General features: G+C 45.1%; 1 protein-coding gene across 4 annotated transcripts in view; it reads left to right on the plus strand.

The window, feature by feature from the left end:
* TRAPPC9 (trafficking protein particle complex subunit 9) overlaps positions 1-15,219 on the plus strand; it is a 670,396-nt gene that overhangs the window by 334,052 nt on the left and 321,125 nt on the right. For all 4 annotated transcript variants that reach the window (XM_059901771.1, XM_059901770.1, XM_059901769.1 and 1 more), the window contains one exon: positions 646-770. In XM_059901771.1, coding sequence (XP_059757754.1) covers positions 646-770 — 125 coding nt within the window. The remainder of the gene's footprint in view (positions 1-645; positions 771-15,219) is intronic.

Genomic DNA, 15,219 nt, shown 5'->3' on the forward strand with positions numbered 1-15,219 from the left:
GGCGACCAGACCAGGCTGGTGGCCTTGAACGCCATTTCTGGAAATACTCTATGAAAGCTAACAAGAGTTCCTTTTGGATTGGATGTGGGGTGTGAGATAAAGGACTTAAGGAGGAGTCCTGGATTAGACTGACAGGTAAGATCACCAAGTAAGAAGAAGAACAGGTGGCAGTGAGCGGTCTACAGAGGTTTGCATGTGGTCCTGTGACACAGTAGTGGCCTCCTGAAATTGGAAGAGGAATGGGCTTTTAGACGAAGCTCAAGTGGCACGGTGAAGCCACCGCGTGAACGGAGGCTGAGGGCGCAGCTCGTGCAAAGGCTGGAAGGTAAAGGCGGCTTGGCGCTGTCTGAGCACAGGAAGCTGGGGGCTGGTGCAGGTGGCGTGGTGCTGCGGCTGTGCCTCCTGACAGATGGTAGGCACCTGGCGTCTTTCAGAGGTGGTACGTCCTCAACTTTGCTCTGTGGTAGGTGTGACTCTGCGTTCGCGGGAGATTCACCGGGCGGTCGTAGTTAACACGAGCTAGAGTAGTGAGCACAAACGGGAGCATTACTCCAGATACTAGTGGTTTTTGAATAAAATCTCCTACGTTAAAAAAAAAAAAAATCCGGTTAACTTTTCACTTACGATTTTATTCTCGTCTTTCAGACAGCATCAGTGTGAGTGGCTTTCCGCTGTGCAGCCCCTTCCGCCAGGTCGTGAGGCCCCGGGTGGAGAGCAAGCCCGTGAACCCAGCTGAGGGCAGCCGGCCTGGGGACCTGGGTCATGTGAAGGTGAGTCGGCCCCCACGGGGCAGCCCACCAAGGGGCTTGGCGCTCTGCGCTTCTGCCGAGCCTTTCGGAGGCAGAGTTCTGAGTATTTTTCAGAAAGGCAAGGAAGCGTGTATTTGATAACAGATCTGTGTTTGTGGAAAGCTGGTTTCTCAGTATTTCTCCTTCTGTGTGAGGTTCGGGAAGCAGTTACACTGAAGCTTGAGTGCCTCATGTGGTGGTGGACTCTTAATTTCCTGAAGTTTCGGGAATTTGTGGATTGAATCTAGGACTGTACTGATGAAAGTAGAACGTCGCCTGCTTTTTTCTTGTTCATTTAAAAAATTTATCTATCGCATCATTATTCTCAGTGCAGATGTTTATCCCGTAAACTTTCCTTAATCCTTAGGCGACTCCTTCAACTTGTTGGTTTATGAGCACCAAGGCAGCCGGAATAAACACACAAGTAACGAGTGAGTGTTGGTGCCCAGGTGCCTTGGGCCGGAGCCGGGGCGGAGACGAGCTGCCTCCTCCGAGCACGAGGGGAGTCGGGGCCGGGCTCTCCGTCGTCAGCGACTTGCCAGCACCTGGAGAGCTTGGCTGGGATGCGCCTGCCCAGGGAGAGTGTGTAGAGCGAGGGGTCGAGAGGTCTCAGCAGCTGTGACTGGGGAGCAGGCAGCAAAGTTGCCAGAAATGACGTCAGTAGGCGTGTGTTCGGGCCCAGCCTTTTGGGGCACTGCTTACATTCTTGGCGTCTAACAGGGCCACTGACTGATGAGACCCGTCAGAAGAGCTTGGCCAAACTGGCTGTGAGGCAGCGGGACAACAAATTGTGAGCCATCGGGGCTGCGCTTGACGAAAACGAGATGACGGTGGAAGGACCTGGACGCCATCTGCCGTGAGGCCGTGGCGGAGGGAACGCGCCAACCTGGGCTGATAGAGGTCGCGTCGGTGGGTTGAAGTGCTAAGGAGCTGGGTTTCGGGGGAGAGTCTTCTCCACTGAGGGCCCTGCGGGGAAGAGGAAGGTGGCGTAGCTGGGAGTCTCCGTCACTCAGATACAGAAGCTTGGAGGCTGTGCGTCAGGGCTGTAGTGTTGGCCAAGGGCCCTGGGATGTGGAAGAAGAGTCCCACCGGAGGGAGCGAAGGCATAGAGGTTCCGCAAGCATAGATGCTGTTGGGGTGGATTGTTGGCAGGGAGCCATGGAGGAGAAGCTGGGAAAGGGACTTCCTCCCAGGCCCCGGATGTCACTTCCCTGCCGTCTCGGGTGTTCCTCCTCCCGGGTCAGGCCCCTCAGCATCGTTACATTTGCCTCTGCAGTTGGCCTTGTGGCCTCCCCCTCTCCGTCTGCTGTTGATGGCAGCTGTGGCACGATTTTCTTTTTATTTATTTATTTAATTTATTTATTTTTGGCTGCATTGGGTCTTCATTGCTGTGCGTGCGCTTTCTCTAGTTGCGGTGAGCGGGGGCTACTCTTTGTTGTGGTGAGCGGGCTTCTCACTGAGGTGTCTTCTCTTATTGTGGAGCACGGGCTCTAGGCACACGGGCTTCAGTAGTTGTAGCACGTGGGCTCAGTAGTTGTGGCTCGCGGGCTCTAGAGCGCAGGCTCAGTAGCTGTGGCGCACGGGCTTAGTTGCTCCGCGGCATGTGGGATCTTCCCGGACCAGGGCTTGAACCCGTGTCCCGTGCATTGACAGGTGGATTCTTTACCACTGTGCCACCAGGGAAGCCCACGATTCTCTCTTATCCGCATCCACACACACCAGTCTCCTTTTAGAGCTGTCAGGAACGCTGTCGGGTGGATGTGCTGACCTCGCCGGAGCCTTTGTGCCGAGAGGGAGTCACCCGGTTTGTCTGAGGTCTGTTGGCGAGGGGTGCAGTGAGTCCAAACCTGTGAAATGTCGCAACTCTCCCTGGTCGTCCAGATGCGTCCTTGTGGTTCAGTTGAACTTGTGCGGTTCGGCGCGGGAGTGGCGTCTGTGAGCGGCTCCTGTGCTCCTGGTGCTGTCACGTGGGAGCCTCCCTGTTTCATCAGCCTTCTCCCCAGAGCAGGGACGGCTTTCACTGGGGACGTGCCAAACCTGGAAACCTCGCTGAGGAGTGGTGTAGCCATGGAAACCAGTAATTCAGTGAAGGTGGCTTCTGGGGAGCCCCTCAAGAAGTGGGAAATGATAACATGTGTTTCTTCGGATTTCCCAGAAAGATTCCTTCCCCCGTTTGGTTCGCGGCATGTCTGTCCGCATTTATGCCCGGCTTTTCTGCACACCCTGAAGAATCTTCTAGGATTGAAAACAGATTGTGTGAAGTGGGTGCACATTAGACATAATATTCCTGTAAGCTAGACTCTGCAGTATGGCCTCTCTGACCGTCAGTTTCTCCATCTGTAAAATGGAGTAATCATGCTCCCTTCATGGGGTTGTTGGGAGGCTTAAATAATAGAAGAGCTGGGCAGGGAGGAGAAACAAAGCTGATCAAATCAAGAACTGGTAATGGACTGGGACTTGATTCCTGTATTTTGAGAGAGAAGTGAGACTTGGTGAATGAGCCCCGCTGGCTGTTACGGGGGAGCAGCCCCGGTTAGGCTGGGCACTGGGTGGCCGACCTGGAGTCTCTCGTTGACTGGTTTCTTGGCGCTGCTGAGCCAGCTCCCCAGTGACAGCAAGGCTCGGCCCTGCCTTCTGAGTTGATACCGTGTGCACAAAGTTTGGCCGCGTGCCTGGAACGTGGCAGGGCTGCACTGAGAGCCTGCCCGGGAGGGGCTAAGCTCGGGGACCGCCTGTCCTGGGCTGGGGCTGCAGAAGTGGGGACGCATGGACGGACGGGAGGCCTCTTGCCTGTTGGCTGGGCCATGTCCGGCTCAAGGCTCCCTGCAGCTTTGCCTGATGGAGGCATCCAATCTACAGCCTCCAGGGCCAGACTACCCAGAAGGATGGGGGCGGCATGGGGCCCTGTCCTGCTCGGGCCTGGAGCGTAAAGCACTCAGAGAGGCTGGAGGGCCTGTCCCACAGCCGGAGCGAAATCCAGCCAGGGCCTCCGCCATGTCCGGCTGCTAAATACACCCCAGTTTCCCTCCGTCGACAGCAGCGCTCTGTAAATGCATCACACCTGCTGGTAGCCTGCCGAGAAGCACTTGGAAATCCCAACAAAACCAAAGTTCACCAGGAGGCAGGGCAGCCGGGCCTGCCCTTGGGCTCTGTGCACATGTGGTTCTGGGGAGCTTGCTGGCATGTGCCCACCCTTTTCAGCAACACCTTGTCTTTAAAAACATCAGGGAACAGGCCTAACAGCCTCGGCCGTCAGGGTAACAGCTCCGTCCACGGGCACCTCCCGTGGGAACCAGTGTCATGCCGGCCGCTTTCCGGATGGTGAGGGTTTGAGCTGAGGCTGTAGGTGCTCCTGCCCCTGCATGTCCTGCCGTCTCCCTGCTGCTCTGACCACCTACACAGTCCATCCAGGGGCCCCAAGCGCTCTCTTAAAACACCCGAGCCCCAGTTTGATCACCTGCAGGTTGCGGAGAAAGTCCTTTCTCACAGGTTGTTAGTGAAGATCTATTGAAATAATACTTGGGCAGGTGTTTTATTAAAAAGCAATACACAAGTTGGGGAGGAGGAACGGAACTGGGGGTTGCCTGAACGGATGAGCTGAAGGGTGTGGTGAAGGCGTCCCCTGGTTACAGAGCAGGCGGAGGCCAGGCCTCGTCTCGTCCAGGCGGTGTTGCCCACCCAGCCTGGACCCTGCCTGCCTGTCCCAGATGCGCCTCATGGCTGCCTGTGTCCTGTCGTGTGGCCGTGCCGGGGTTGTCGTCCCTCTCCTGCGTGCCTGTTGTGTCAAAATAATAGATGATGACTGTGTCCACTAATACATGCACATATGAGAAAACTCAGAGGAATCTTCAAAATTAAGTAGTCGGTCTTAAATCCAGCAAGACTTTTCTAAGTAGATGTTCAGATCGTCTGTGAATAGAAAGATTTACTTCTTCCTTTCCAAGCAGGCTAACTTATTCCTTTCCCTGCTTTATTGTACTAGCCTTGTTCATGATTGTGGAGATAAACCATTCAGTCTTCCATCATTAAGTGTAATGTTAGCTGTAGATTTTTTATACTTGCCCTTTATCATATTAAGGAAGTTCCCTACAACCATTAAAAAAAAAAGTTATAGCAAATAAGCCAATGAAGGAGGTAGAAGTTGAAGCATAAATAATATTCAGTTAGTCCAAAAGAAGGAATAAAGGGAGGACAAAGGAAACAAAGGAAAATGGGACAGATAGAAGACATAGCAAGATGATGGGAGATAAACTTAACTGTATCAGTAATCAGATCAAAAGTAAGTAGTCTAAATACTCTAATTGCGGGTAGAGAATGTCAGATTGGATAAAAAAAAGCAAGACCCAACTCTAGCTACCTCCAAGTAATGAATTTTAAATATAAAGACAAAAATAGGTTGAAACTAAATGGATGGAGGAAGGTATACCATGCTTACACTAATGAAAAATCTGGAGTGGCCTTATGGAGAACAGAGAAAAGTAAACTTCAGAGCAAAGAATATTACCAAGGATAAAAAGGTCTTTTCATAATGGTAAAGGGCTCAATTCCTCAAGAAAATGTAAGCCATAAATATTTATATACCTAATAAGAGCTTCAAGATACACGAAGCAAAAACTGATAGAACGGCAAGAAGACATAAATAAATTGAGAGAGTTCAGTATCCTTCAGTGATTGTTGGAGAAAGTAGACAGAAATGAGTAGAGGTAGTATCGTTGAGATCTTCTCTATCAATTTGACGTAATCAACATTTATAGAACACTCTGCTCAACAACAGCTGGGTACAGAGTACATGTTCTTTTCAGGTGCTCATAGAACAATTAACCAAAGTAGACCATGTTGGGCCGTGATGGTTAGATTTCGTGTGTCAACGGGGCTAGGCTGTGGCGCCCAGTTGTTTGGTCAAACATGAGTTTAGATGTTGCTGTAAAGTGATCTTGGAGATGTGATTAACATTTACCACCAGTTGATTTTAAGTGAAAAAGGTTATTCTTCATAATAGGGGTAGGCCTCATCCAACCAGCTGAAGGCCTTTGAGCAGAAATTGAGAATTCTGGGGGGAGAAATTTCCAAAACCCCTTTCTCCAAAAATGGAGACGGAGTTCTGCCTCAAGGCTGTGACATAGCTCCTGACTGAGTTTCCAGCCCATCAGCCTGCCCTACAAATCTCAAACTTGCCAGCCACCACAATCACACTGGCCAGTTCCTTAAAATAAATCTCTTTGTACATGTGTACACACAAATATTGCCAACACACGTGCCCTGTTGGTTTGTGGTTCTGTTTCTCTGGAGAGCCCTGACTGATACAGAGGGCCACAAAACAAATCTCAATAAATTTAAAAGGATTCTCATTTTATAAAGTATATTCTGACAGTAATAAAATTAAACTAGAAACCCATAACAAAAATCTTTGAAAAACCCTCAGACATTTGGAAACAAAATGACACTTATAATTAACTCATGGGTCAAAAAAGAAATAAAAAATTAGAAAGTATTTTGAAATGAGTGAAAATGAAAGCACAGTATATCATTTGTGGGATGCCACTAAAGCAGTAGTTCTGGGGACGTTTATAGTACTTAATGCCTATGTCAGAATAGAAGAATAGCCTTCAATCAATAAACCTCAGCTTCAACTTGAAGAAAGTAGAAAAAAATGTGGAAGTTAAACGTAGAGTAGAAAAGGAAATAATAAAGACCAGAGCAGAAATCAGTGAAACTGGAAACAAAAAACCCCGATATTGACAAACCAGAAGCTTATTCTTTGAGAAAAATCAGTGAAGTCTACCAACTTCTAGTCAGATGGATCATAGAGAAAAGACATAAATTAAAAATATTAGGAATGAAGAAGGTGGCATCACTACAGGTTCTACACATAATAAATGCATAACGGATATATTATGAACAACTTTACGCCAATAAATTTGAAAACTGAGGTGAAATGGACAAATTCCTTTTTAAAAAATTTTTTATTGAAGTATAGTTGATTTACAATGTTGTGTTAATTTCTGCTGTACAGCAAAGTGACTCAGTTTTACATATATACTTTTTTCATATTCTTTTCAATTATGGTTTATCATAGAATATTGACTATAATTCCCTGTGCTATACAGTGGAAGTTTGTTTATCCATCCTATATATAATGGTTTGCGTCTGCTAATCCCATACTCCCAGTCCTTTTCTCCCCATCCTCATCCCCTTGGCAACCACAGGTCTGTTCTCTATATCTGTGAGTCTGTTTTTGTTTTGTAGGTTTGTTTATTTGTGTCATATTTTAGATTCCACATATAAATGATATCATGGTATTTGTCTTTCTCTTTCTGACTTACTGAGCTTAATATGATAATCTCTAGGTCCATCCATGTTGCTGCAAATGGCATTATTTCATTCTTTTTAATGGCGACAAATTCATTGAAAGACTCAAAAGTAGTAAAGCTTACTCATAGAAGGAAGTAGATAATCTGAATAGCCTTATATCCATTAAGGAAAGGGAATTTTTTGTTAAAACCATCCTACAGAGAAAATCCAGGCCCAGGTGGCTCACCCATGCAGCTTACCAAACATAAAGGGAGGAATAATACAAATTTTATGTAAGCTCTACTTGCAGGAAACTTGAGAAGGAAGAAATACTGCTAATTCGTTCTATGAGGTCAGCATTACCCTGATACCAAAACCAGACAAAGATTATGAAAACAAAAACAAAGACTCCTGAACATAGATAGGAAAATTTTAAGGGAATTTTTTCACCATAATATTGACTGAGTGGCATTTATCTGAGGAATGCAAGGTTGGTTTAACATTAGAAAACCAGCAAATGTAATTCTTCATATCAACAAACTAAAAAAAGAAAATGATATAAGCATCTCAGTAGACGAAGAAAAAGCATCTGACAAAGTACAGTATCTATTTCTAATAAAAACTCAGCAAACTTAGAAGGGAACTTCCTCAACCTGATGAAGTGCACCCACAAAACCGCTACAGCCCCCTTTGAACTTAAAGGTGAAAAACAGGTTGTGCTTTCCCTAAGGGCAGCCACACCGGGCCACGCACCCTGGCTCCCCAGGTGGACCCTCTCACTGTGCTCTTCACTGGCGCTGGCTGTTCACTTCGACTGGAGGTTCTCTGTCAGTTCCTTTGATCCCTGGCATGTTCTCCAGTCCTCCTCCAGGGCCGCGCTCTGATGTTACCTTGTCTGCCAAGCTGTCAGTGGTGGCCCCGTGCCCATATCCCCGAGTTCTCCATAGCTGTGAGCTCCTCATGGCCGTGGCCTGGTCCGTGCCTCTTGGCACAGTGCTCAGCCTTTGGGAAATCTTTCTGGACCCAGATATTCCAGATAGCTAGGTCAAATATTCCCTTTCCACAGGAATTCTCCTCTCTCTAAAGAGATTCTCTCCGTCAGTGAGGCAAAGCAGGGCAGTGGAGTCAGTTTCTTCTCACTCAGAGTAAAGTCTAGTTTTGAGAGTCTTCAGAAACCCAGCAACATTCAGATGATGTCTTATGTCCTGTTAAATATTTTATTTTACTTTAACCTTTACGGTAAAGAACCATAGGATGTTCATGAAGTTCTTACATGCTTTTTACGTTTTAATAATTGTATTTATAAATGGACTGACTGGAAGAATCTGCTAAGAAAACTTAAGAGTAAATGTATTCGAGTTAAAAACAAAAAAACCTATGTCATGGAATAGCATATTTTCTTAATCAAGCTGTGTTACTAGGGGAAAATGGTTGCATGAGCCTTTTGGTGCCTCGGGCAGCAGAGCGAAGGTTCTCATTAGCTTGGAGGAGAAAATGTATTAGACCGTTTGTTCCTTGATCATTCACGTGCTCAAGGATGGCAAGCAGGTGGGCGGCCCAGGCTGGAGACCGTGCTGGCCAGAGAGGCTTGGAACGTGGCAGCAGAGAGGTCGAACTTTTTAAACAGTATTTACAGGTTACGTCTCTCATGACTGCAACTTCCCAGTATTTGGGTGAGAATTACTGAACAGCTCAGAAAGATTAAGCAACGTGCCCAAGGTCAAGCAGTTTCAAAGTAGAAGCTAAAATTCAAACCCAGTTATGGCTAAATCCAAAGCTTGTATTGTTTCCACAACGTCATGCTTCCCCTCTATATATACTTTGTAAGTTTCCAAACTTATTATGGAATACAAAACATCCTCTATTGATTCAAGCCATATTTATAGAGCAGCGAATATAAGCTTTTCGCCTATCTGACCCTCAGTTTTCAATCTGTGAAATGCAGATCATAAGCCTTCCTCCTGGGCTATTGTAAGGAGGAAAGCATCTGCTATTAGCCCTGGTAGATAAGAAAAGCTTACAAAATGGAAATCCAGTTCAGTTCCAAATTATTTCTAATCTGTCCCAGTAATAGTTACAGAGACGGTTTAAACTCTACAAAGTTTAAGCATAAAGGCATCAAAAGAATCCTTTAATCTGCTCAACAATTTCAAAACTTAATAAGAAATGTAGCAGTAAGAGCAGTGGAGAGTCCAGTGCATGTGGAATTCTAAACAGATGTCAGGGAGAGGGGCCAGAAGAATGCTCCTTGAGGTTCCATGACACGGTGAAGGCTTTTGTCCACCATGATGGTCGCTGTTTACCCGAACCCCTGTAACATTTCACCCACTCCACCCATTCAACAAGCCCCTGGTGAGTAACTGTTCAGTGCCCAGTTCTGGGAGCTGGGGCTGTAACAGAGCAGGACGACATCCTGGAGCTCACCTTCTGGCAGAGGAGACGAACAGTAAGCACACACATGTCAACTGGTGAGAAGTGCTGTGCGGGAAGGTCAAGGAAGGAAGAGGATGGGGCCTGCTTGCCCCATCGGCAGAGGCCTTTCTGCAGAGGCACCATGGCAGTCTGAGGTGCATGCGCACACACACAGTCTGTGTCAGATGGTTTCCTGTACTGAGGTAGGACATGACTTAGAACATGACCACAGCTGCCGTAACTATTATATAAGCCAGTTTTTTCCCAGTAGAGTGTGAGTTGGTCCAAGCTAAGGATGATACCTTACTAATCTTTGCCTTTTCAGCACTTGGTACCAGGGCAGGCACATCACAGGCTCCCGGTAAGTGGTGAATACTGAACAAGAAAGAAAAGGAAATGGCTTCTAAAGCGTTGCTATGCGCTCTCATTCCTTTCCTATTAATCATATGCTACGTTTGATCATAGCAGGACCTTAACACATTGGTTCGTACACGGTAGCATGCATCCGAATCACCTGGGGGCTTGTTAAAACGGAGTGCTGGGCCCCATCCTCGATTTCTAATTCGGCAGGTCTGGGTCGGGGCTGAGAGTGCATCTCTAACAGCTTTCCAGCTGCTGCAGCTGGCTGTGGGCACCATGCTTTGAGGACCACCGCCTCAAGGGAGGAAATGTTTCCGATTTGTTTAGCATGTTTTACTGTCTGTAGCACTGGACTGTAGGCAGTTCTGGGCCTTTCTGCTGTGCCTTGTGACCTGTGATGTAACTCATAGGTTAGCACATGGGAAGCTCTCTAAGTAGCTCAGTTTGAGGTACCTCAGTGACTGATTTATAGCACCTGGATGCCTGGGAAGGCATTTGCATAAACATTTGTGGTAAAATCTTAACATAAACATACAGTTAAGATTAAATCTAGGCATTCAAATGCTTATTTTGGGGAAAGTCAAGAAACACCTGTCTAGGAACCCATAAACCCGCCAGCCCTGCTGCAACCCAGGGCCTTTCCACGGGATGAGCCGCATGGTGGCACCGTGTGGGGTTCACAGAGGCCCTCAAACCTTTGAGCGCCTGGCCCGTCATGAGAGCATCTGGTGGCCACCAGGACTCGCGGATTCCCAGGCAGACAGTAGAGGAAAATGGGTACTTTCACTGCATTCTCACCAAACAGGAAAATTGAGTTAGATCAGCTTTTCAGAATGACTGACAGAAAGGCAGTATGTTTGCTTTGGGTAAGGAAATGGAAATTTCACACCACAGACATATGGGGTCCAAGAGTCATTTCACAAAACGTCCTGCCGTACAGATTTAGATGATCTCATTAGTCCCTAAAAAACCCAAAACTGTTTAAATAGTGGCCACATTAAACAAAAGAATCCTGCCCCCTCTCTCAACCCGGAAACATCTACACTATTGAAACAAGCAAAATGGGGGAAACAATTACTTGTCATCAAACAGCCATGAATAAACCTCAGCGTTGTCTCAGTGGGTGGGTTACTTCACTTCATCTGTGAACGAGAGATCATCCTTAGTCCTCAGGGGAGTTCTGAGGGTGAAGCAGGTAACAGAACCCAAGTGTGGAGACCCCCCAGCTCCCTCTGCCCTCTGGTTGGCACATCTCTCTGTCATCTCTGCGTCGCTTGGATGGTGTTGACGGCAGTAGGCTTGTCTGTCACCCCATGTGACCCCAAGCTCCATGAAGGCAGAAAACGTTCATGTTTCCTTATCCACGCTCTGCAGGATATCTAGCGCATGCTGGGTGCCCAATCGATGACCGTTAGACTGGGAGAACCACAGAAAGCTGTGGAGGAGGCAGGCGGAAGGAGGAGCCTTCTTCTTCTTTATTTTTTAACATCTATATTGGAGTATAATTGCTTTACAATGGTGTGTTAGTTTCTGCTGTATAACAAAGTGAATCAGCTATACATATGCATACATCCCCATATCCCCTCCCTCTTGCGTCTCCCTCCCCCCTCCCTACCTCACCCCTCTAGGTGGTCACAAAGCACCGAGCTGGACTCCCTGTGCTATGCGGCTGCTTCCCACTAGCTATCTGTTTTACATTTGGTCGTATATATAAGTCCATGCCACTCTCTCACTTCGTCCCAGCTTCCCCTTCCCCCTCCCCGTGTCCTCAAGTCCACTCTCTAGTAGGTCTGCGTCTTTATTCCTGTCTTGCCCCTACGTTCTTCAGAACCTTTTTTTTTTTTTTTTTCAGATTCCATATATATGTGTTAGCATATGGTATTTGTTTTCCTCTTTCTGAGTCACTTCACTTTCTATGACAGTCTCTAGGTCCATCTACCTCACTACAAATAACTCAATTTCGTTTCTTTTTATGGCTGAGTAATATTCCATTGTATATATGTGCCACATCTTGTTTATCCATTCATCTGTCGATGGACACTTAGGTTGCTTCCATATTCCTGGCTATTGTAAACAGAGCTGCAATGAACATTGTGGTACATGACTCTTTTTGAATTATGGTTTTCTCAGTGTATATGCCCAGTAGTAGGATTGCTGGGTCATATGGTAGTTCTGTTTTTAGTTTTCTAAGGACCCTCCATACTGTTCTCCATAGTGGCTGTATCCATTTACATTCCCACCAACAGTCCAAGAGGGTTCCCTTTTCTCCACACCCTCTCCAACATTTATTGTTTGTAGATTTTTTTTTTAATTATTAGCACCTTTATTTATTTATTTATTTATTTATTTATTTATTTGGCTGTGTTGGGTCTTCGTTTCTGTGCAAGGGCTTCCTCTAGTTGTGGCAAGCGGGGGCCACTCTTCATTGCAGTGCGCGGGCCTCTCACTATCGTGGCCTCTCTTGTTGCGGAGCACAGGCTCCAGACGCGCAGGCTCAGTAGTTGTGGCCCACGGGCCCAGTTGCTCCACGGCATGTGGGATCTTCCCAGACCAGGGCTCGAACCCGTGTCCCCTGCATTAGCAGGCAGATTCTCAACCACTGCACCACCAGGGAAGCCCGTTTGTAGATTTTTTGATGATGGCCATTCTGACCGGTGTGAGGTGATAACTCATTGTGATTTTGATTTGCATTTCTCTAATGATTAGTGATGTTGAGCATGCTTTCATGTGTCTGTTGGCAATCTGTATGTCCTCTTTGGAGAAATGTCTATTTAGGTCTTCTGCCCATTTTTGGATTGGGCTGTTTATCTTTTTGATATTGAGCTGCATGAGCTGCTTGTATATTTTGGAGATTAGTCCTTTGTCAGTTTCTTTGTTTGCAAATATTTTTTCCCATTCTGAGGGTTGTCTTTTCGTCTTGTTTATGGTTTCCTTTGCTGTGCAAAACCTTTTAAGTTTCATTAGGTCCCATTTGTCTGTTTTTATTTCCATTTCTCTAGGAGGTGGGTCAAAAAGGATCTTGCTGTGATTTATGTCATAGAGTGTTCTGCCTATGTTTTCCTCTAAGAGTTTGATAGTGTCTGGCCTTACATTTAGGTCTTTAATCCATTTTGAGTTTATTTTTGTGTATGGTGTTAGGGAGTGTTCTAATTTCATTCTTTTACGTGTAGCTGTCCAGATTTCCCAGCACCACTTATTGAAGAGGCTGTCTTTTCTCCACTGTATGTTCTTGCCTCCTTTATCAAATATAAGGGGACCATTTGTGCATGGGTTTATCTCTGGGCTTTCTATCCTGTTCCATTGATCTATATTTCTGTTTTTCTGCCAGTACCATACTGCCTTGATTACTGTAGCTTTGTAGTATAGTCTGAAGTCAGGGAGCGTGATTCCTCCAGCTCCGTTTTTCTTTCTCAGGATTGCTTTGGCTATTCGGGGTATTTGTGTTTCCATACAGACTGTGAAATATTTTGCTCTAGTTCTGTGAAAAATGCTACTGGTAGTTTGATAGGGATTGCAGTGAACCTGTAGATTGCTTTGGGTAGTATAGTCATTTTCACAATGTTGATTCTTCCAATCCAAGAACATGTATATCTCTCCATCTGTTTGTATCATCTTTAATTTCTTTCATCAGTGTCTTATAATTTTCTGCATACAGGTCTTTTGTCTCCTTAGGTAAGTTTATTCCTAGATATTTTATTCTTTTTGTTGCAATGGTAAATAAGAGTGTTTTCTTAATTTCTCTTTCAGATTTTTCATCATTAGTGTATAGGAATGCAAGAGATTTCTGTGCATTAATTTTGTATCCTGCTACTGTACCAGGTTCATTGATTAGCTCTAGTAGTTTTCTGGTAGCATCTTTAGAATTCTCTATGTATAGTATCATGTCATCTGCAAACGGTGACAGCTTTACTTCTTCTTTTCTGATTTGGATTCCTTTTATTTCTTTTTCTTCTCTGATTGCTGTGGCTAACACTTCCAAAACTATGTTGAATAATAGTGGTGAGAGTGGGCAACCTTGTCTTGTTCCTGATCTTAGTGGAAATGGTTTCAGTTTTTCACCATTGAGGATGATGTTGGCTGTGGGTTTGTCATATATGGCCTTTACTATGTTGAGGAAAGTTCCCTCTTTGCCCACTTTCTGGAGGGTTTTTATCATAAATGGGTGTTGAATATCGTTGAAAGCTTTTTCTGAATCTATTGAGATATTCATATGGTTTTTCTCCTTCAGTTTGTTAATATGGTGTATCACATTGATTGATTTGCGTATATTGGAGAATCCTTGCATTCCTGGGTTAAACCCCACTTGATCATGGTGTATGATCCTTTTAATGTGCTGTTGGATTCTGTTTGCTAGTATTTTGTTGAGGATTTTGCATCTATGTTCATCTGTGATATTGGCCTGTAGTTTTCTTTTTTTGTGACATCTTTGTCTGGTTTTGGTATCAGGGTGATGGTGGACTCGTAGAATGAGTTTGGGAGTGTTCCTCCCTCTGTTGTATTTTGGAAGGGTTTGAGAAGGATAGGTGTTAGCTCTTCTCTAAATGTTAGATAGAATTTGCCTGTGAAGCCATCTGGTCCTGGGCTTTATTGTTGGAAGATTTTTAATCACAGTCTCAATTTCAGTGCTTGTGATTGGTCTGTTTATGTTTTCTATTTCTTCCTTGTTCAGTCTCAGAAGGTTGTGCTTTTTTAAGAATTTGACCATTTCTTCTGGGTTGTCCATTTTATTGGCATGTAGTTGCTTGTACTAATCTCTCATGATCCTTTGTGTTTCTGCAGGGTCAGTTGTTACTCCTCCTCTTTCATTTCTTATTCTATTGCTTTGAGTCTTCTTCCTTATTGTCTTCATGTTTCTGGCTAATGGTTTATCAATTTTTTTTATCTTCTCAAAGAACCAGCTTTTAGTTTTATTGATCTTTGCTATTGGTTCCTTCATTTCTTTTTTATTGATTTCCTATCTGATCTTTATGATTCCTTTCCTTCTGCTAACTTTGGTTTTTTTTTGGTTCTTCTTTCTCTAATTGCTTTTGGTGTAAGGTTAGGTTGTTTATTTGAGGTGTTTCTTGTTTCTTGATGTAGGCTTGTATTGCTATAAACTTCCCTCTTAGAACTGCTGTTGCTGCATCCCATAGGTTTTGGGTCATCGTGTTTTCATTGTCATTTGTTTCTAGGTATTTTTTTATTTCCTCTTTGATTTCTTCACTGATGTCTTGGTTATTTGGTAGTGTATTGTTTAACCTCCATGTGTTTGTATTTTTTTTACAGATTTTTTCCTGTAATTGATATCTAGTCTCATAGCCTTGTTGTTGGAAAAGATACTTGATATGATTTCAATTTTCTTGAATATACCAAGGCTTGATTTGTGACC

Source organism: Balaenoptera ricei, chromosome 17 (assembly GCF_028023285.1).
Source record: "Balaenoptera ricei isolate mBalRic1 chromosome 17, mBalRic1.hap2, whole genome shotgun sequence".
Taxonomy (NCBI): Eukaryota; Metazoa; Chordata; class Mammalia; order Artiodactyla; family Balaenopteridae; genus Balaenoptera; species Balaenoptera ricei.